General features: G+C 54.9%; 1 protein-coding gene across 2 annotated transcripts; it reads right to left on the reverse strand.

Annotated features, from left to right (window-relative positions):
- Positions 1-2,905: 2,905 nt before the first annotated feature.
- On the reverse strand, positions 2,906-23,081 carry orc4 (origin recognition complex, subunit 4). 2 transcript variants are annotated; one of them, XM_072452068.1, is made up of 13 exons: positions 23,016-23,081; positions 22,729-22,796; positions 21,908-21,998; positions 21,755-21,827; positions 10,794-10,879; positions 10,664-10,712; positions 10,318-10,469; positions 8,819-8,992; positions 6,820-6,906; positions 6,632-6,740; positions 6,456-6,551; positions 3,697-3,764; positions 2,906-3,626 (listed from the first exon to the last, which is right to left on the reverse strand). In XM_072452068.1, the coding sequence occupies exons 1-13, from the start codon at positions 23,079-23,081 to the stop codon at positions 3,444-3,446; spliced, it is 1,302 nt and encodes a 433-aa protein (XP_072308169.1). In that variant the 3' UTR covers positions 2,906-3,443. The 2 variants fall into 2 exon arrangements, with proteins under 2 accessions (XP_072308169.1, XP_072308161.1); XM_072452060.1 differs by lacking the exons at positions 22,729-22,796; positions 23,016-23,081 and having other exon boundaries at positions 2,908-3,626; positions 21,908-21,997.
- Between the last annotated feature and the right edge of the window lie 543 nt (positions 23,082-23,624).

The following is a 23,624-nucleotide window of genomic DNA, read 5'->3' on the forward strand; positions in this document are numbered from 1 at the left end:
CATATGTAAGTGCATTCGTGTCGACGGCGTGTTTGAGTGAGCGGAGGGCAGACTGAGGGGCCCCTCCAGACTGAGGGGCCGCTCCAGACTGAGGGGCCGCTTCAGACTGAGGGGCCGCTCCAGACTTAGGGGCCCCTCCAGACTGAGGGGCCGCTCCAGACTGAGGGCCAACAATAACTGGTGCTGTTTTCATAAGTAATATTGTGTGTGGCGGAACCGTGTTGAAAGTTTATTTTTCTGCTCAGACCGTTCACACATAATAGTGTCATGTGACGTCTGTGGGGGCCGCTCTGGTTGGTCCTCTCTGGAGGGCGGAGCTTCAAGCGGCGCCGTCCTTCTCGTTGGTGTTTGATGTGGACTTCATTACTCGACAGTAAAATGTGCAGTGACTGTATTCGCTCGTTTTCATCCCAAACGAGCCACGGAAAGCCCTTTACGCAGCGCTCGTGTGTAAACGCTGTACAAATGTGTAACTGTGTGAACAAGAAGAGTCTATTTATTATTATTTATGTCTCATTTTTGATGCATTACTGTGAGCTGACCAAATACACATTTGTCTGTCCAAACTGAACAATTGTGAGCAATGTTCCACAGGGATTAAAGATGACTTCATGGTGGCGTCTCTGGCTCCTCCTTGTGGGCGGGGTCTCAGTTTATCCATTTCGATTGGACATTGAAGCGTCACAAACTTTGAAGCGTGAAAATATTCAAGATAAACTATAATATTGAAACAGTTTTGGGCCCACGTCACATGATCGTGTGCTACCAAGGGCTCCTCCCACCGTCCAAGCACATGAACCCCGCCTCAGGCCTAAAGTCACCTGTGACCCCGAACAAAACCCCAAGACCCTAACAAGAGCTTGAACTAAGAAATATTGAGCCCCAAAATATTCTTTGTATTCTATATTGAATAAGTCGAAATTGTAATAATTGTGACAATTGGACAATATTATTGAACATTTAGTCTTTAGTCCTGCTTTAGAGCTGACTCACACCGCTGGGGTCACCAGGGTCAAAGGTTAGTCCTGCTTTAGAGCTGATTCACACCGCTGGGGTCACCAGGGTCAAAGGTTAGTCCTGCTTTAGAGCTAATTCACACCGCTGGGGTCACCAGGGTCAAAGGTTAGTCCTGCTTTAGAGCTAATTCACACCGCTGGGGTCACCAGGGTCAAAGGTTAGTCCTGCTTTAGAGCTGATTCACACCGCTGGGGTCACCAGGGTCAAAGGTTAGTCCTGCTTTAGAGCTAATTCACACCGCTGGGGTCACCAGGGTCAAAGGTTAGTCCTGCTTTAGAGCTAATTCACACCGCTGGGGTCACCAGGGTCAAAGGTTAGTCCTGCTTTAGAGCTGACTCACACCGCTGGGGTCACCAGGGTCAAAGGTTAGTCCTGCTTTAGAGCTGATTCACACCGCTGGGGTCACCAGGGTCAAAGGTTAGTCCTGCTTTAGAGCTGACTCACACCGCTGGGGTCACCAGGGTCAAAGGTTAGTCCTGCTTTAGAGCTAATTCACACCGCTGGGGTCACCAGGGTCAAAGGTTAGTCCTGCTTTAGAGCTAATTCACACCGCTGGGGTCACCAGGGTCAAAGGTTAGTCCTGCTTTAGAGCTGACTCACACCGCTGGGGTCACCAGGGTCAAAGGTTAGTCCTGCTTTAGAGCTGATTCACACCGCTGGGGTCACCAGGGTCAAAGGTTAGTCCTGCTTTAGAGCTGATTCACACCGCTGGGGTCACCGGGGTCAAAGGTTAGTCCTGCTTTAGAGCTGATTCACACCGCTGGGGTCACCGGGGTCAAAGGTTAGTCCTGCTTTAGAGCTGACTCACACCGCTGGGGTCACCGGGGTCAAAGGTTAGTCCTGCTTTAGAGCTGATTCACACCGCTGGGGTCACCGGGGTCAAAGGTTAGTCCTGCTTTAGAGCTGACTCACACCGCTGGGGTCACCGGGGTCAAAGGTTAGTCCTGCTTTAGAGCTGATTCACACCGCTGGGGTCACCGGGGTCAAAGGTTAGTCCTGCTTTAGAGCTGACTCACACCGCTGGGGTCACCGGGGTCAAAGGTTAGTCCTGCTTTAGAGCTGACTCACACCGCTGGGGTCACCAGGGTCAAAGGTTAGTCCTGCTTTAGAGCTGACTCACACCGCTGGGGTCACCAGGGTCAAAGGTTAGTCCTGCTTTAGAGCTGATTCACACCGCTGGGGTCACCAGGGTCAAAGGTTAGTCCTGCTTTAGAGCTGATTCACACCGCTGGGGTCACCAGGGTCAAAGGTTAGTCCTGCTTTAGAGCTGACTCACACCGCTGGGGTCACCAGGGTCAAAGGTTAGTCCTGCTTTAGAGCTGACTCACACCGCTGGGGTCACCAGGGTCAAAGGTTAGTCCTGCTTTAGAGCTGATTCACACCGCTGGGGTCACCAGGGTCAAAGGTTAGTCCTGCTTTAGAGCTGATTCACACCGCTGGGGTCACCAGGGTCAAAGGTTAGTCCTGCTTTAGAGCTGATTCACACCGCTGGGGTCACCAGGGTCAAAGGTTAGTCCTGCTTTAGAGCTGATTCACACCGCTGGGGTCACCAGGGTCAAAGGTTAGTCCTGCTTTAGAGCTGACTCACACCGCTGGGGTCACCAGGGTCAAAGGTCGAGTTCTGCTGGTACTTGGCAAAACCAGCAATAGTTAATTTGGATTTGAACCATTTATATTACATTACACATCAGCACTGAGACTGGTGGAGCTTTGCCTGAAATGTGCACAGTATCAAACTTGAGCCATCTCCATGGAGACAAGCAGGCCACGTTACAGGTCAGATCTGTGGACAGGCAATAAATGATCTGTGTGAGGAACAATGACACACTGATTTTATTATTAGTTTTATTATTATTTCACGTTTATCTTCTTTGTAAAAATGACATTACAACATGGCCCACTCTCATCCAAACGCACACATGGCCCACTCTCAACATGGCCCACTCTCATCCAAAGGCACACACGGCCCACTCTCATCCAAACGCACACATGGCCCACTCTCAACATGGCCCACTCTCATCCAAACGCACACATGGCCCACTCTCAACATGGCCCACTCTCATCCAAAGGCAGACACGGCCCACTCTCATCCAAAGGCAGACACGGCCCACTCTCAACATGGCCCACTCTCATCCAAAGGCAGACACGGCCCACTCTCAACATGGCCCACTCTCATCCAAACGCACACACGGCCCACTCTCAACATGGCCCACTCTCATCCAAGAGGCAGACACGGCCCACTCTCATCCAAACGCACACACGGCCCACTCGCAACATGGCCCACTCTCATCCAAACGCACACATGGCCCACTCTCATCCAAACGTACACACGGCCCACTCTCAACATGGCCCATTCTCATCCAAACGCACACATGGCCCACTCTCATCCAAAGGCAGACATGGCCCACTCTCAACATGGCCCACTCTCATCCAAAGGCAGACATGGCCCACTGCTTGATGTCGGTGGGGCATTGTGGGTACTTCTGCAGCGCCTCCATGATCTGACTGGTGTCCAGCAGGAGCCTCATGAGCTGGAACTCCCTCTGAGTGTGGGCCCCGGAGCCATCCAGGGGCCGGATGAGCTCCAGCTGCTGCAGGTGCTCAAACGCCTGGGGAACACGGCACACACTTTAGTCCCTGCACAGCTGATGCCAGGTCGTCATGGATACGAGCGCTCACCTTCAGGACCACAGGCTGTTCAAAGTGATACAAGGAGCTGGACTTCCTCTGGAGGAACTTCTTAAACTCTGAAGAAGAAAAGAGAGTTTCAATCTATAAAGAGCATAAGCATTATTATTATGATCTAATGAGTTATTAGTTAGCCCTAATGTGCGTTCAAATTTTTTTATTTTAAAAAGGTCCCATAACATGCAAAATGGACTTTTCAGAGCTTTTAACCTTCTTACATTGCTATTTGTGCTTCATTTATGTCCAGAGTGTTTTTTTGATTGATTCCCGCAGTGTTTAGCTTTAGTACAGACTATATCCTTTCCTCCAATCTCCAAACTGACGGGGGTGTTCACAGGCACGCATCACCACACGCTCGCTGAGACTACGTCACGGGTGGGCGGGGCACACACGCTCGCTGAGACTACGTCACGGGTGGGCGGGGCACACACGCTCGCTGAGACTACGTCACGGGTGGGCGGGGCACACACGCTCGCTGAGACTACGTCACGGGTGGGCGGGGCACACACGCTCTGAGACTACGTCACGGGTGGGCGGGGCACACACGCTCTGAGACTACGTCGCGGGTGGGCGGGGCACACACGCTCTGAGACGACGTCACGGGTGGGCGGGGCACACACACGCTCTGAGACGACGTCACGGGTGGGCGGGGCACACACGCTCTGAGACTATGTCACGGGTGGGCGGGGCACACACGCTCTGAGACTACGTCGCGGGTGGGCGGGGCACACACGCTCTGAGACTACGTCACGGGTGGGCGGGGCACACACGCGCTCTGAGACGACGTCACGGGTGGGCGGGGCACACACGCTCTGAGACTATGTCATGGGTGGGCGGGGCACACACGCTCTGAGACTACGTCACGGGTGGGCGGGGCACACACGCTCTGAGACTACGTCGCGGGTGGGCGGGGCACACACGCTCTGAGACGACGTCACGGGTGGGCGGGGCACACACACGCTCTGAGACGACGTCACGGGTGGGCGGGGCACACACGCTCTGAGACTATGTCACGGGTGGGCGGGGCACACACGCTCTGAGACTACGTCGCGGGTGGGCGGGGCACACACGCTCTGAGACTACGTCACGGGTGGGCGGGGCACACACGCGCTCTGAGACGACGTCACGGGTGGGCGGGGCACACACGCTCTGAGACTATGTCATGGGTGGGCGGGGCACACACGCTCTGAGACTATGTCATGGGTGGGCGGGGCACACACGCGCTCTGAGACGACGTCACGGGTGGGCGGGGCACACACGCTCTGAGACTATGTCATGGGTTGGGCGGGGCACACACGCTCTGAGACTATGTCACGGGTTGGGCGGGGCACACACGCTCGCTGACTACGTCACGGGTGGGCGGGGCACACACGCTCAGACTACGTCACGGGTGGGCGGGGCACACATTTCCGGGTTGGTGAGGGGGTCCAAGGTCTGGGTGATATTTCTTAACTGTTATGTTAAGGGTGTTGCACAACACTTATTATTATCAATTATACACTTAGGACAGACTACGAAACGTGAAAAAAAATGGCACCTTTAAGTAATATTGGATAATTTGAAAGTACATTTTAGAGGCTGTGCTGGTCACTATGTAACCTGCATGTCCGTCTCCATGGAGATGTTATGGCTTTGCCTATAAAGTTCAGCATTACGGCATTAAAAATGTGTCAAAAATATATTGAAAAACAAGCGTTCTTCTCTCCACAGATCTGACCCGTACCTGCTTATCTCCATGGAGACAGGTGCAGAAAAGTGACAGTGCAGCTTTAAGTCTCATCGACATGATGCCAACAGAATAGACCATACGTTACCTCGGCAACAGCCTTTGCATGGTGGCTGTGCTAATGCTAGCTAATGCTAGCTTCAGAGCAGCTACTGGCTGATAATAAGGTTAAGGCAAAATAATTGACGCATATAGACTTTAAAAACACAGAGGGGAACTTCCTGGTTTCAACTGTAAATGGAAACATTTGAAAGGAACTGTGCAGAGTGAACTTTTACTGTTTTAAAGAAGGAACTACAACGATTCATACGGTTCCTTTATGAATGAAATAAACAGATGACGCACACGTGGTTTAGTATGAGACGGCTAAACAAAGGTGGAGCGTGTAGGGCGTGCCCCGTGGGAAGCGTGCGGTGGAGCATGTGGAGCGTGTGGAGTGTGTAGGAGCGTGTGGAGCGTGTGGAGTGTGTAGGAGCGTGTGGAGCGTGTGGAGTGTGTGGAGTGTGTAGGAGCGTGTGGGGCGTGTGGGGCGTGTGGAGCGTGTGGAGTGTGTAGGAGCGTGTGGGGCGTGTGGAGCGTGCCCCGTGGGGCGTGTGGAGCGTGTGGGGCGTGTGGAGCGTGTGGAGTGTGTAGGAGCGTGTGGGGCGTGCCCCGTGGGGCATGTGGAGCGTGTGGGGCGTGTGGAGCGTGTGGGGCGTGTGGGGCATGTGGAGTGTGTAACAGCGTGTGGGGCGTGTGGAGCGTGTGGAGTGTGTAGGAGCGTGTGGGGCGTGCCCCGTGGGGCATGTGGAGCGTGTGGGGCGTGTGGAGCGTGTGGGGCGTGTGGGGCATGTGGAGTGTGTAACAGCGTGTGGGGCGTGTGGAGCGTGCCCCGTGGGGCGTGTGGAGCGTGCCCCGTGGGGCGTGTGGAGCGTGCCCCGTGGGGCGTGTGGGGCGTGTGGAGCGTGCCCCGTGGGGCGTGTGGAGCGTGCCCCGTGGGGCGTGTGGAGCGTGTGGGGCGTGTGGGGCATGTGGTGGAGCGCACCGTTGTGCACCATCTGCAGGTTGAAGGGCTCCCCGTGGTACAGATGGTTCAGGTGCTTCATGGAGATGATCAGGCACAGCTCCAGGATGGACAGACCTGCAGGAGAACCAGAGGTCACTGGGAGGGCGGAGCTATGCTGACCGTAGTGCACATGGTAGAACGTGAGAGCCACTTACCGTGCAGCATGTTGGCTTTGGAGTCAGAGAAGAGCCCGCGGCTGGCCTCCAGGACGTCTGCAGCTTTAATGGAGGGTTTGTCCACAGAGACACGGCTCAGGCAGAGCATCTGGAGGAGAAGGTCAGAGCGTCAGTGTCAGGAGCACTACATGCCCCGCCCTAAACCTGAGGAACACGGACGTTCTCACCAGCAGCATGTGTAAGGAGCGGAAGTCTTTGCTGGAGTTGAAGTGTCTCTGAAGAACGTCTACCACTGATTTGTCTTTACACAGCGCCTGATGAAACACGTAAAAATGCAATCAAATATATTCTGCAATTCACTTGAACTGCGTCTACTCAAAAACTGACTTTATTTAGTTAGGAAACAATTAACAAATAAATCAATATCGTGATCAAACATAAGATAATCAGATAAACAAAACTAGCTTGCTCCGACATGCTAACGCTAATGCTAATGCCGTTGTAATGAACGTGATTTGAGGCAGAAATGCTCAGGATGAGTCTGGTGATGATTTATGGACTCGCTGATCTCGGAGCTTTAATTATGACGTCACAAAACTGGAACATTTGACGTAGTGTTTTTGGAGGCTCAGAGGGAGAATTCGTGTGAATGAAGCTACATACAGCTCCAGATGAGGGAACAACAGGGTTAAAAGCTCAAAAAAGTCAGTTTAGCAGAATATGTGTCCTTTAAAATCAATTTTGCATAAGAGATAAATAGTGTTAACCTGTTTCCATCCACCTATTTTGCCCTGTGCACAATGGTTGGACATAAGCAAATTGCATTGCTTATTAAAAGAGGATCTTACAGCCCACATAGGAGTGTGATGCATCATTAGAAAGCTTAGGCCTTCTAGTTTCTGCAGATGTGCACATGACACACTGTCAGGGCTTCAGAACTTACACTACAGAAGCCCAAACATAAACAAAACATCCTTTTTTAGTCTCGCCTGAATATTGTCAATTTGTAATGGTCCTGAGCAGGACATACTTCATTGTGTGCTTATGCTGTTCACTGTACATGATGTTTATCTTATTGACAACAACTGTGTAAAGTTTCAGATCTCTAAAACAGGCATTTTGGTGCTTTGACCTTTTTGTATCAAAAAGTATATTCGGAACAAGTGATCCAAATATGTGCCAACTGTGCCAAACTGTTTTATTACAATTTTAGCTCCTCTATGATCATAAAACATACATTTTGATGTTTTGTAGGCCACTAATACCTATTATAACTGCTAAAAACAATATATGTGAAAATGTGAGTTTACCCATGAATTTCCCATATCGAGGTGAAAAAAATAATTTAAAAAAATTAAATATTTATTTTATTTTTGTATTGGTATAATAATACATATATCTAACAAAATGCGCGTCCAAAAGATAATAAAATCAGAAAACGTTATGCGTAAAATCTAGTCGCCAAATGCCGAAAAATCTGTCTCTTTACAGCCGTTACGCACGAGAACAGGGACAATTCTGTGTGAATAAACCCTTAGTCCCGCCCACCATTCTAAAGCTATTCTTATTGGCTAGAATAATATGTCAAAGTCTGCTACGTCACTAGCATGCAGCGCTATGTGCATGTCAACAGTGGAACCATGTGCGTCGGAAGCGGCGCTTTTTTTTTTTTTTTTAATGGTCTCATTCTGTAGGTAACAGTCTGAAGAAAAGATCGATGCCAAACAACAAGTTAAACAGGTCATTTGTTATGGACGGAGAAATGCGCTGGACGAGCCTTCATCCTGAATATCGTCACAGAAGAAAACTTTGTTTACTTGACAATATCTCGAAATGGGAAAACTTCAGGAAAAATACAAGTGATATTGTTTTTCAATGATTCCTTACGGACAGACTGAGCACAAGGATGTACAGAATTAAAGCCGTTTCGTCCGTCATAAACAGCAAACAGGACATGCGTTTGTAAAAGTTGAGACTTTCTCACAAACTATTGGTAATTGCTTATTGGGGCAAATTATTCAATGTAAATCAACAACATATTCGTTTTGTTGAGAAAATAAGCTTTAAAATGATGTATGGCTTGCTGGTATTGACAACGGAAATAAAAGTGATGATGTAAGAGAATATTTGAGATATGGAAAATGCTCGCCGGCGCGCAGGTGGGTGGTAACAGGTTAAACTAATGCTTCTAAATAATCTGAGGCCTAGAGACCGACTGAGGCCCACCTTGACACTGCTGTTCCACTCTCTTGTAAACCTTTGGTCAGGAAAGGTCGCTGGGAGCCATAACTGCCTCTGCGCACGCTCCACATAGTCAGAGAAGGTGGCGCCACTGAACAGGTGAATCTGACGATGGGAGAACCGCGACTTGACACGCTTCTCCAGCAACTCCAGAACATCCTACAACACAGAAAGACTCTAAACAAGGCCATGTTTGTCCTGAGGTGGACACAATTGTGCAGGTACAATATGGAGTATTTAAAGATCACATATCATGCTATTTTTCCTGTTTCACAGTCTACCCTAAAGACATATTTGATAATGATAAGTGGGGGGAAAGGGGGGGTGTTACAGGTGCTTCCTGGAGGAGGGGCTGCAGCACTCACCAGGCTGACTCATCCTGGTGAGTAGCCTCGTTCGTCTGCTCATCCGAGGGGAAGGATAGGGGACCCCCCCTAGAGACTGTTCTCTAGGGGGGGTTGAACCTACATTTCGTCTTTTTGTTGCTTTGAAGCTTCAATACATCATTGTGGCAGTAAATGCTTAAAAACTCTATCAGCAACCAGCATTAGGCCAACATTAGGCGGCGAGTGCGGGCACGGAGCACGGCGCGCCGTGGCCAACGCGGCTGGTGCAGAAAAGTTGGAAAAGCTTTTTTGCGGCAAGACGCAGCGCAGCAGATGATCAAGAGATTTGGCTCTAGTAACGTGCCTACGCACTGAAGAAGGACCAACACAAACCCACATTAGGTTTCGGCCAATCACAGAAGACGTAAGTGAGAGAGGGGGAGCGCCCAAGCGAGGCGTGGCGGTGAGAGAGTGTGCGTGTGGTGCTTGACCGCTGTGTGAGATCAGCCCTGACAGAGACAGAAGGATCTCCTCCTCCTGCTCCTCATGGGAGATGATATGGTCAGATTGTAGAATGCGAGGAGACGGAGGAGTGAGGAGACTGAGGAGTGAGGAGACTGAGGAGTGAGGAGACTGAGGAGTGAGGAGACGGAGGAGTGATGAGTCGGAGGAGTAAGGAGACGGAAGAGACTGAGGAGTGAGGAGAGGGAGGAGTAAGGAGACGGAGGAGTGATGAGTCGGAGGAGTAAGGAGACTGAGGAGACGGAGGAGACTGAGGAGTGAGGAGAGGGAGGAGTAAGGAGACGGAAGAGTGATGAGTCGGAGGAGTAAGGAGACTGAGGAGACGGAGGAGACGGAGGAGAGAGGAGAAAGGAGACGGAGGAGTGATGAGTCGGAGGAGTAAGGAGACGGAGGAGACGGAGGAGTGAGGAGAGGGAGGAGTGAGGAGAGGGAGGAGTGAGAAGACTGAGGAGAGGGAGGAGTAAGGAAACGGAGGAGTGAGGAGTCGGAGGAGTAAGGAGACGGAGGAGACGGAGGAGTGAGGAGAGGGAGGAGTGAGAAGACTGAGGAGAGGGAGGAGTAAAGAGACGGAGGAGTGAGGAGAGGGAGGAGTAAGGAAACGGAGGAGTGAGGAGAGGGAGGAGTGAGGAGACTGACCAGGCGGCAGGTGAGGCCTACCACAGCGACAGGCGCCTGGGCCGACTGCGACACGTCGAACAGGTTGTACAGCAGAGTCTGGTTCTTATGGTGCACAAAGAGATCAAACTCATCCAGGAGGAAGAGCACGGGCCGGGAGCTGCTGCGGTCGCCTGAGCAGAACACACGGAACACTCTTCAGGTTCTTCAGGTTCTACAGGTTCTACAGGTTCTACAGGTTCTACAGGTTCTACAGGTTCCAACATTCACAGCATCCAGAACACACACGCTCTTCCGGTTCTACATCCATGACATCATTATGCTTTTGAGAAATGTGCAGAGTAGTCGTTTTGGGAGCTGAACTGACCTTTCTTCAGGGCCTCTAAAAGGAAGGCAAGGTTCTCTGCAAAGCTTCCCTGAAGGAACAGAAACATGGTGAGAACCGCCAAATCTGAACACTGTCAAACCTTTTGGCGTCACGAGCACGTCAGACTCACAAAGACTTTGTCGCCCACGACGTTCTCCAGGTGCAGCTGTCGTGTGATTTCTTTGAGAGCGATTTTGTCATCCGTCTGAAGAAGACCTACGAACACAGAACGAGAGATGAACGCAGAACGAGAGACCAACGCCAAACGAGAGACGAACGCGGAACGAGAGACGAACGCGGAGCGAGAGACGAACGCCAAACGAGAGACGAACGCGGAGCGAGAGACGAACGCGGAACGAGAGACGAACGCCGAACGAGAGACGAACGCGGAACGAGAGACGAACGCGGAACGAGAGACGAACGCGGAACGAGAGACGAACGCGGAACGAGAGACGAACGGGGAACGAGAGACGAACGCAGAACGAGAGACGAACGCCGAACGAGAGACGAACGCGGAACGAGAGACGAACGCGGAACGAGAGACGAACGCGGAACGAGAGACGAACGCCAAACGAGAGACGAACGCAGAACGAGAGACGAACGCCGAACGAGAGACGAACGCGGAACGAGAGACGAACGCGGAGCGAGAGACGAACGCGGAGCGAGAGACGAACGCGGAACGAGAGACGAACGCGGAACGAGAGACGAACGCGGAGCGAGAGACGAACGCGGAACGAGAGACGAACGCCGAACGAGAGACGAACGCGGAACGAGAGACGAACGGGGAACGAGAGACGAACGCCGAACGAGAGACGAACGCGGAACGAGAGACGAACGCCAAACGAGAGACGAACGCGGAGCGAGAGACGAACGCGGAACGAGAGACGAACGCCGAACGAGAGACGAACGCGGAACGAGAGACGAACGCGGAACGAGAGACGAACGCGGAACGAGAGACGAACGCGGAACGAGAGACGAACGCGGAACGAGAGACGAACGGGGAACGAGAGACGAACGCAGAACGAGAGACGAACGCCGAACGAGAGACGAACGCGGAACGAGAGACGAACGCGGAACGAGAGACGAACGCGGAACGAGAGACGAACGCCGAACGAGAGACGAACGCAGAACGAGAGACGAACGCCGAACGAGAGACGAACGCGGAACGAGAGACGAACGCCGAACGAGAGACGAACGCGGAACGAGAGACGAACGGGGAACGAGAGACGAACGCGGAACGAGAGACGAACGGGGAACGAGAGACAAACGCGGAACGAGAGACGAACGCGGAGCGAGAGACGAACGCGGAGCGAGAGACGAACGCGGAACGAGAGACGAACGGGGAACGAGAGACGAACGCAGAACGAGAGACGAACGCCGAACGAGAGACGAACGCGGAGCGAGAGACGAACGCCAAACGAGAGACGAACGCGGAACGAGAGACGAACGCGGAACGAGAGACGAACGCCAAACGAGAGACGAACGCGGAGCGAGAGACGAACGCGGAACGAGAGACGAACGCGGAACGAGAGACGAACGCCGAACGAGAGACGAACGCCGAACGAGAGACGAACGCGGAACGAGAGACGAACGCGGAGCGAGAGACGAACGCGGAGCGAGAGACGAACGCCAAACGAGAGACGAACGCGGAACGAGAGACGAACGCCGAACGAGAGACGAACGCGGAGCGAGAGACGAACGCGGAACGAGAGACGAACGCGGAACGAGAGACGAACGCGGAACGAGAGACGAACGCGGAACGAGAGACGAACGCGGAGCGAGAGACGAACGCGGAACGAGAGACGAACGCGGAACGAGAGACGAACGCGGAACGAGAGACGAACGCGGAACGAGAGACGAACGCCGAACGAGAGACGAACGCCGAACGAGAGACGAACGCCGAACGAGAGACGAACGCGGAACGAGAGACGAACGCGGAACGAGAGACGAACGCGGAACGAGAGACGAACGCGGAACGAGAGACGAACGCGGAACGAGAGACGAACGCGGAACGAGAGACGAACGGGGAACGAGAGACGAACGCAGAACGAGAGACGAACGCCGAACGAGAGACGAACGCCGAACGAGAGACGAACGCGGAACGAGAGACGAACGCGGAACGAGAGACGAACGCGGAACGAGAGACGAACGCGGAACGAGAGACGAACGCCGAACGAGAGACGAACGCCGAACGAGAGACGAACGCCGAACGAGAGACGAACGCGGAACGAGAGACGAACGCGGAACGAGAGACGAACGCCAAACGAGAGACGAACGCGGAACGAGAGACGAACGCGGAGCGAGAGACGAACGCGGAGCGAGAGACGAACGCGGAGCGAGAGACGAACGCGGAGCGAACGCGGAGCGAGAGACGAACGCCAAACGAGAGACGAACGCGGAGCGAGAGACGAACGCGGAACGAGAGACGAACGCCGAACGAGAGACGAACGCGGAACGAGAGACGAACGCGGAACGAGAGACGAACGCGGAACGAGAGACGAACGCGGAACGAGAGACGAACGGGGAACGAGAGACGAACGCAGAACGAGAGACGAACGCCGAACGAGAGACGAACGCGGAACGAGAGACGAACGCGGAACGAGAGACGAACGCGGAACGAGAGACGAACGCCGAACGAGAGACGAACGCGGAACGAGAGACGAACGCGGAGCGAGAGACGAACGCGGAGCGAGAGACGAACGCGGAACGAGAGACGAACGCGGAACGAGAGACGAACGCGGAGCGAGAGACGAACGCGGAACGAGAGACGAACGCCGAACGAGAGACGAACGCGGAACGAGAGACGAACGCGGAACGAGAGACGAACGGGGAACGAGAGACAAACGCGGAGCGAGAGACGAACGCGGAGCGAGAGACGAACGCGGAGCGAGAGACGAACGCGGAACGAGAGACGAACGGGGAACGAGAGACGAACGCAGAACGAGAGACGAACGCCGAACGAGAGACGAACGCGGAGCGAGAGACGAACGCCAAACGAGAGACGAACGCGGAACGAGAGACGAACGCGGAACGAGAGACGAACGCCGAACGAGAGACGAACGCGGAGCGAGAGACGAACGCGGAACGAGAGACGAACGCGGAACGAGAGACGAACGCCGAACGAGAGACGAACGCCGAACGAGAGACGAATGCCGAACGAGAGACGAACGCGGAGCGAGAGACGAACGCGGAGCGAGAGACGAACGCCAAACGAGAGACGAACGCGGAACGAGAGACGAACGCGGAACGAGAGACGAACGCGGAGCGAGAGACGAACGCGGAACGAGAGACGAACGCGGAACGAGAGACGAACGCGGAGCGAGAGACGAACGCGGAGCGAGAGACGAACGCGGAACGAGAGACGAACGCGGAACGAGAGACGAACGCGGAACGAGAGACGAACGCGGAGCGAGAGACGAACGCGGAGCGAGAGACGAACGCGGAACGAGAGACGAACGCGGAACGAGAGACGAACGCCAAACGAGAGACGAACGCGGAGCGAGAGACGAACGCGGAACGAGAGACGAACGCGGAGCGAGAGACGAACGCGGAACGAGAGACGAACAGGGAACGAGAGACAAACGCAGAACGAGAGACGAACGCCAAACGAGAGACGAACGCGGAACGAGAGACGAACAGGGAACGAGAGACGAACGCCAAACGAGAGACGAACGCGGAACGAGAGACGAACGCCGAACGAGAGACGAACGCGGAACGAGAGACGAACGCGGAGCGAGAGACGAACGCGGAACGAGAGACGAACGCGGAACGAGAGACGAACGCGGAACGAGAGACGAACGGGGAACGAGAGACGAACGCAGAACGAGAGACGAACGCCAAACGAGAGACGAACGCGGAACGAGACGAACGCCAAACGAGAGACGAACGCGGAGCGAGAGACGAACGCGGAACGAGAGACGAACAGGGAACGAGAGACAAACGCAGAACGAGAGACGAACGCCAAACGAGAGACGAACGCGGAACGAGAGACGAACAGGGAACGAGAGACGAACGCCAAACGAGAGACGAACGCGGAACGAGAGACGAACGCCGAACGAGAGACGAACGCGGAACGAGAGACGAACGCGGAGCGAGAGACGAACGCGGAACGAGAGACGAACGCCGAACGAGAGACGAACGCGGAACGAGAGACGAACGGGGAACGAGAGACGAACGCAGAACGAGAGACGAACGCCAAACGAGAGACGAACGCGGAACGAGAGACGAACGCCGAACGAGAGACGAACGCGGAACGAGAGACGAACGCGGAGCGAGAGACGAACGCGGAACGAGAGACGAACGCCGAACGAGAGACGAACGCGGAACGAGAGACGAACGGGGAACGAGAGACGAACGCAGAACGAGAGACGAACGCCAAACGAGAGACGAACGCGGAACGAGAGACGAACGCGGAACGAGAGACGAACGCCAAACGAGAGACGAACGCCAAACGAGAGACGAACGCGGAACGAGAGACGAACGCGGAACGAGAGACGAACGCCGAACGAGAGACGAACGCCGAACGAGAGACGAACGCCGAACGAGAGACGAACGCGGAGCGAGAGACGAACGCGGAGCGAGAGACGAACGCCAAACGAGAGACGAACGCCGAACGAGAGACGAACGCCGAACGAGAGACGAACGCGGAGCGAGAGACGAACGCGGAACGAGAGACGAACGCGGAACGAGAGACGAACGCGGAACGAGAGACGAACGCGGAGCGAGAGACGAACGCGAACGCGGAACGAGAGACGAACGCGGAACGAGAGACGAACGCCAAACGAGAGACGAACGCGGAACGAGAGCCGAACGCCGAACGAGAGACGAACGCGGAGCGAGAGACGAACGCGGAACGAGAGACGAACGCGGAACGAGAGACGAACGCGGAGCGAGAGACGAACGCGGAACGAGAGACGAACGCGGAACGAGAGACGAACGCGGAACGAGAGACGAACGCGGAACGAGAGACGAACGCGGAACGAGAGACGAACGCGGAACGAGAGACGAACGCGGAACGAGAGACGAACGCGGAACGAGAGACGAACGCGGAACGAGAGACGAACGCGGAACGAGAGACGAACGCGGAACGAGAGACGAACGCAGAACGAGAGACGAACGCCGAACGAGAGACGAACGCGGAACGAGAGACGAACGCCGAACGAGAGACGAACGCGGAACGAGAGAAGAACGCCGAACGAGAGACGAACGCGGAACGAGAGACGAACGCGGAGCGAGAGACGAACGCGGAGCGAGAGACGAACGCGGAACGAGAGACGAACGCGGAACGAGAGACGAACGCGGAACGAGAGACGAACGCCGAACGAGAGACGAACGCCGAACGAGAGACGAACAGGGAACGAGAGACGAACGCCAAACGAGAGACGAACGCGGAACGAGAGACGAACGCCGAACGAGAGACGAACGCCGAACGAGAGACGAACGCGGAACGAGAGACGAACGCGGAGCGAGAGACGAACGCGGAACGAGAGACGAACGCGGAACGAGAGACGAACGCGGAACGAGAGACGAACGGGGAACGAGAGACGAACGCAGAACGAGAGACGAACGCCAAACGAGAGACGAACGCGGAACGAGAGACGAACGCGGAACGAGAGACGAACGCCGAACGAGAGACGAACGCCGAACGAGAGACGAACGCCGAACGAGAGACGAACGCGGAACGAGAGACGAACGCGGAGCGAGAGACGAACGCGGAGCGAGAGACGAACGCCAAACGAGAGACGAACGCCGAACGAGAGACGAACGCGGAACGAGAGACGAACGCCGAACGAGAGACGAACGCCGAACGAGAGACGAACGCGGAGCGAGAGACGAACGCGGAACGAGAGACGAACGCGGAACGAGAGACGAACGCCGAACGAGAGACGAACGCCGAACGAGAGACGAACGCCGAACGAGAGACGAACGCGGAACGAGAGACGAACGCGGAGCGAGAGACGAACGCGGAGCGAGAGACGAACGCCAAACGAGAGACGAACGCCGAACGAGAGACGAACGCGGAACGAGAGACGAACGCCGAACGAGAGACGAACGCCGAACGAGAGACGAACGCGGAACGAGAGACGAACGCGGAGCGAGAGACGAACGCGGAGCGAGAGACGAACGCCAAACGAGAGACGAACGCGGAACGAGAGACGAACGCGGAACGAGAGACGAACGCCGAACGAGAGACGAACGCCGAACGAGAGACGAACGCCAAACGAGAGACGAAAGCGGAACGAGAGACGAACGCGGAACGAGAGACGAACGCCGAACGAGAGACGAACGCCGAACGAGAGACGAACGCGGAGCGAGAGACGAACGCCGAACGAGAGACGAACGCGGAACGAGAGACGAACGCGGAGCGAGAGACGAACGCGGAACGAGAGACGAACGCGGAACGAGAGACGAACGCGGAACGAGAGACGAACGCGGAACGAGAGACGAACGCCGAACGAGAGACGAACGCCGAACGAGAGACGAACGCGGAGCGAGAGACGAACGCGGAGCGAGAGACGAACGCCAAACGAGAGACGAACGCGGAACGAGAGACGAACGCCGAACGAGAGACGAACGCGGAGCGAGAGACGAACGCGGAGCGAGAGACGAACGCGGAACGAGAGACGAACGCGGAACGAGAGACGAACGCGGAACGGGAGACGAACGCCAAACGCCAAACGAGAGACGAACGCGGAGCGAGAGACGAACGCGGAACGAGAGACAAACGCGGAACGAGAGACGAACGCGGAACGAGAGACGAACGCGGAACGAGAGACGAACGCGGAACGAGAGACGAACGCCGAACGAGAGACGAACGCGGAGCGAGAGACGAACGCGGAGCGAGAGACGAACGCCAAACGAGAGACGAACGCGGAGCGAGAGACGAACACGGAACGAGAGACGAACAGGGAACGAGAGACGAACGCGGAACGAGAGACGAACGCCGAACGAGAGACGAACGCGGAACGAGAGACGAACGCGGAACGAGAGACGAACGCCAAACGAGAGACGAACGTGGAGCGAGAGACGAACGCGGAACGAGAGACGAACAGGGAACGAGAGACGAACGCCAAACGAGAGACGAACGCGGAACGAGAGACAAACGCCGAACGAGAGACGAACGCGGAACGAGAGACGAACGCGGAACGAGAGACGAACGCCAAACGAGAGACGAACGCGGAGCGAGAGACGAACGCGGAACGAGAGACGAACGCCAAACGAGAGACGAACGCGGAACGAGAGACGAACAGGGAACGAGAGACGAACGCCAAACGAGAAACAAACGCGGAACGAGAGACGAACGCCGAACGAGAGACGAACGCCGAACGAGAGACGAACGCGGAACGAGAGACGAACGCCAAACGAGAGACGAACGCGGAACGAGAGACGAACGCCAAACGAGAGACGAATGCGGAACGAGAGACGAACGCCAAACGAGAGACGAACGCGGAACGAGAGACGAACGCCAAACGAGAGACGAACGCGGAACGAGAGACGAACGCGGAGCGAGAGACGAACGCGGAACGAGAGACGAACGCGGAACGAGAGACGAACGCCGAACGAGAGACGAACGCGGAACGAGAGACGAACGCGGAACGAGACGAACGCGGAACGAGAGACGAACGCGGAGCGAGAGACGAACGCGGAGCGAGAGACGAACGCGGAACGAGAGACGAACGCGGAGCGAGAGACGAACGCGGAACGAGAGACGAACGCGGAGCGAGAGACGAACACGGAACGAGAGACGAACGCGGAACGAGAGACGAACGCGGAACGAGAGACGAACGCGGAACGAGAGACGAACGCGGAACGAGAGACGAACGCGGAACGAGAGACGAACGCGGAACGAGAGACGAACGCGGAGCGAGAGACGAACGCGGAGCGAGAGACGAACGCGGAACGAGAGACGAACGCGGAACGAGAGACGAACGCGGAACGAGAGACGAACGCCAAATGAGAGACGAACGCCGAACGAGAGACGAACGCGGAGCGAGTGACGAACGCGGAACGAGAGACGAACGCGGAACGAGAGACGAACGCGGAACGAGAGACGAACGCCAAACGAGAGACGAACGCGGAGCGAGAGACGAACGCGGAACGAGAGACGAACGCGGAACGAGAGACGAACGCCGAACGAGAGACGAACGCCGAACGAGAGACGAACGCCGAACGAGAGACGAACGCGGAGCGAGAGACGAACGCCAAACGAGAGACGAACGCGGAGCGAGAGACGAACGCGGAACGAGAGACGAACAGGGAACGAGAGACGAACGCGGAACGAGAGACGAACGCCGAACGAGAGACGAACGCGGAACGAGAGACGAACGCCGAACGAGAGACGAACGCCGAACGAGAGACGAACGTGGAGCGAGAGACGAACGCGGAACGAGAGACGAACAGGGAACGAGAGACGAACGCCAAACGAGAGACGAACGCGGAACGAGAGACGAACGCCGAACGAGAGACGAACGCGGAACGAGAGACGAACGCGGAACGAGAGACGAACGCCAAACGAGAGACGAACGCGGAGCGAGAGACGAACGCGGAACGAGAGACGAACGCCAAACGAGAGACGAACGCGGAACGAGAGACGAACGCCAAACGAGAGACGAACGCCAAACGAGAGACGAACGCGGAACGAGAGACGAACGCCAAACGAGAGACGAACGCGGAACGAGAGACGAACGCCAAACGAGAGACGAACGCGGAACGAGAGACGAACGCCAAACGAGAGACGAACGCCAAACGAGAGACGAACGCGGAACGAGAGACGAACGCCAAACGAGAGACGAACGCGGAACGAGAGACGAACGCCAAACGAGAGACGAACGCGGAACGAGAGACGAACGCGGAACGAGAGACGAACGCGGAACGAGAGACGAACGCAGAACGAGAGACGAACGCCAAACGAGAGACGAACGCGGAACGAGAGACAAACGCGGAACGAGAGACGAACGCGGAACGAGAGACGAACGCGGAACGAGAGACGAACGCGGAACGAGAGACGAACGCGGAACGAGAGACGAACGCCAAACGAGAGACGAACGCGGAGCGAGAGACGAACGCGGAACGAGAGACGAACGCGGAACGAGAGACGAACGCGGAACGAGAGACGAACGCGGAACGAGAGACGAACGCGGAACGAGAGACAAACGCGGAACGAGAGACGAACACGGAGCGAGAGACGAACGCGGAACGAGAGACGAACGCGGAACGAGAGACGAACGCGGAACGAGAGACGAACGCGGAACGAGAGACGAACGCGGAACGAGAGACGAACGCCGAACGAGAGACGAACGCCGAACGAGAGACGAACGCGGAACGAGAGACGAACGCGGAACGAGAGACGAACGCAGAACGAGAGACGAACGCCAAACGAGAGACGAACGCGGAACGAGAGACAAACGCGGAACGAGAGACCAACGCGGAACGAGAGACGAACGCGGAGCGAGAGACGAACGCGGAACAAGAGACGAACGCGGAGCGAGAGACGAACGCGGAACGAGAGACGAACAGGGAACGAGAGACAAACGCCAAACGAGAGACAAACGCGGAACGAGAGACGAACGTCGAACGAGAGACGAACGCCGAACGAGAGACGAACGCGGAACGAGAGACGAACGCCAAACGAGAGACGAACGCCAAACGAGAGACGAACGCGGAGCGAGAGACGAACGCGGAACGAGAGACGAACAGGGAACGAGAGACGAACGCCAAACGAGAGACGAACGCGGAGCGAGAGACGAACGCCGAACGAGAGACGAACGGCAAACGAGAGACGAACGCGGAACGAGAGACGAACGCGGAACGAGAGACGAACGCCAAACGAGAGACGAACGCGGAACGAGAGACGAACGCCAAACGAGAGACGAACGCCAAACGAGAGACGAACGCGGAACGAGAGACGAACGCCAAACGAGAGACGAACGCGGAACGAGAGACGAACGCCAAACGAGAGACGAACGCGGAACGAGAGACGAACGCCAAACGAGAGACGAACGCGGAACGAGAGACGAACGCCAAACGAGAGACGAACGCCAAACGAGAGACGAACGCGGAGCGAGAGACGAACGCGGAACGAGAGACGAACAGGGAACGAGAGACGAACGCCAAACGAGAGACGAACGCGGAGCGAGAGACGAACGCCGAACGAGAGACGAACGGCAAACGAGAGACGAACGCGGAACGAGAGACGAACGCGGAACGAGAGACGAACGCCAAACGAGAGACGAACGCGGAACGAGAGACGAACGCCAAACGAGAGACGAACGCCAAACGAGAGACGAACGCGGAACGAGAGACGAACGCCAAACGAGAGACGAACGCGGAACGAGAGACGAACGCCAAACGAGAGACGAACGCGGAACGAGAGACGAACGCCAAACGAGAGACGAACGCGGAACGAGAGACGAACGCCAAACAAGAGACGAACGCGGAACGAGAGACAAACGCGGAACGAGAGACGAACGCGGAACGAGAGACAAACGCGGAACGAGAGACGAATGCGGAACGAGAGACGAACGCGGAACGAGACGTATTAAGCCTTTTTAGGGACTTAATTGAACTATGACATGATTGATATTGTTTGACTTTTTTGTTTGACTGATAAACCCCGCCTCTTCATAGTGATAAGCCCCGCCTCTTCATAGTGATAAGCCCCGCCTCTTCATAGTGATAAGCCCCGCCTCTTCATAGTGATAAGCCCCGTCCCGGTAAGCCCCGCCTCTTCGTAGTGGTAAGCCCCGCCTCTTCGTAGTGGTAAGCCCCGCCTCTTCATGGTCACATGACTGTAACAAGCAGCAGTGCCTACGTGACATGTTAGAACTCTACATGTGTCACTTGAAGTCTCATTTCCCCCCAAAATAATGCAAAATAAGTGCAGCGATGTGAGCGGGGATAGGGGGTGGGTGAAATCAGGACTTTTCTCAACACTGGAGCCTGGGTTGCAGGATTATTAAATATGCAGGAATCAAAATACAACTCTGAGTAAACAAATGAAGAGGAAACACTGTTGCAACAGGGTTTAGAGCTCATTAAAGTTGTTGCGATACGTCCCCTTTAAAGTGATCATTTCAATCCTTTTGAACAGACCGTTGAGATGAACCTGCATCAGGGTCTGGTCTAAGTCCTCCTCCAGCAGCTCCTTCAGGACACTCTTGATCAGCTGCAGACACAGACACAGGATGAGAAGAGACCCTCGTAGCGTGCTGACGCCCTCTAGAGGCTGTCCGGTGCAATACTCACCATGGTTTTGCCCGTTCCCCTGGGGCCCACGATCAGCAATGAGTTACTCTCTCCATGGAGCGCAGTGCGGCGCAGAAGCTCCAGTAAGTGTCTGCAACATCAGACCAACATCCTACTCAAAATCTAATAATGAACCAGAAAGAAACTAGGATTATACTAATACAACCAGCAAACTACTAACCCAGAGTCAAACCAGGACTAAGCCAATAAATAAGAGGGCCTGATTTGGCCCCTGAGCTGCGAGATGTATATGCCCGTTATAAAAGTATAAAACGTGAGCAGAGTATTTTAAAATAAAAGGAGGCTAGCGAACATTTAACAGATCCCAGACAGAGGTGCAGAGACGGGCCTCAGAGGAGAGGAAAAAGGAGCCTCCAAACTGGGACAGCCCCGTCAGGTGGCACAAAAGTGGGTCAGAGCACGTGAAAGCGCCCCCTCTGACAGCTCCGATACAACACACGCTGCTCCCAAGTGTGAAGCCAAAACCAGAGCTGGGAAGGGAATTTGACTTCAACATTCTGTTCAGAAAAACCAGAGCCGGGTGGATTTAGGTGTCTGCATTCTCTAGTGTCTGTGAGCTATTGTGATGGTTCCTTGTATTAATCATATTTAGAAGTCATAGCCTGGTCTAGCCTTGCTTTGCTCCAGATTTAGCTCTAAAGTTGATGTTTACGCTCGTCTTAACTCCTGATTAAAAGCAGAAAAGCATTCATTTGACTTTTCTCCACTGGTTTCAGGCAGCGATATCTTTGACCTCATGGAAACGTTCTTGAATACGAGTCGTTTGTTTCATGTGCAAAATGAATCTTAAATCTACAAACTTGTGTTGCGCCTCCAGCCCTTCTGGCAACTCCGGGAGCGCCTCACGACACAGACGCTCCCTCAGCACCTTCTGCAGCTGCGGAGGAGAGAACCTTCAACTGTAACAACCACCAACACAAACAGAAGCTCCATGACCAGAGCGAGTACAGACCTCATCCACGCTCGCTCCCACTGGGACCTGGGGCTCCTCATCCACGCTCGCTCCCACTGGGACCTGGGGCTCCTCATCCACGCTCGCTCCCACTGGGACCTGGGGCTCCTCATCCACGCTCGCTCCCACTGGGACCTGGAGCTCCTCATCCACGCTCGCTCCCACTGGGACCTGGGGCTCCTTGCACCTCCGCTTGCTCATGACAAACCTCTAAACATCACAAAAGGTTATCAAATGTATTATTATGATTGTTACGGGGTAAATGAGAGAAGAACGTGCCAGTGTGCCTTTAGTGATGGGGACAGGATCTACAAACAGATTGCGTTCCCATGACAACACAACACTTGAAAAACAGGTCAGAATTAACATGAAGTTTATCGTTTTACTTATTTGTTCCATTACTGTTACCTAGCAACCTTGTGTGATAAATGATGAGACAAATAGTAAATAATAATAATAAACTGTCAAACACTTTTGATGGACTTTTATTATTTGTCTTCAAAGTGCAACTTGACAGATGCCCAATCAAACTAAGTCATAATTAGACAAACATGAGAAACAAATGTAAAGTATCCTACAAACAAATCATGTCAAAGATTAGAGGAAAACAACTCTTCTGTCCGTGTTAGTGACGGATACAGACGTGCGGCCGACGGGAGCCCGTACTCACCGGCTGATCACGGGGAACAGGGGACTCTGAGGCGGGCTGGGGGCAGGTGTCGGACCCGGTGATGTCCGGAGGGC

The sequence above is a fragment of the Eucyclogobius newberryi genome, unplaced genomic scaffold (genome assembly GCF_026437365.1).
Source record: "Eucyclogobius newberryi isolate DKJ021-1_F unplaced genomic scaffold, fEucNew1.0.hap1 SCAF_1, whole genome shotgun sequence".
In the NCBI taxonomy this organism is placed as follows: domain Eukaryota; kingdom Metazoa; phylum Chordata; class Actinopteri; order Gobiiformes; family Gobiidae; genus Eucyclogobius; species Eucyclogobius newberryi.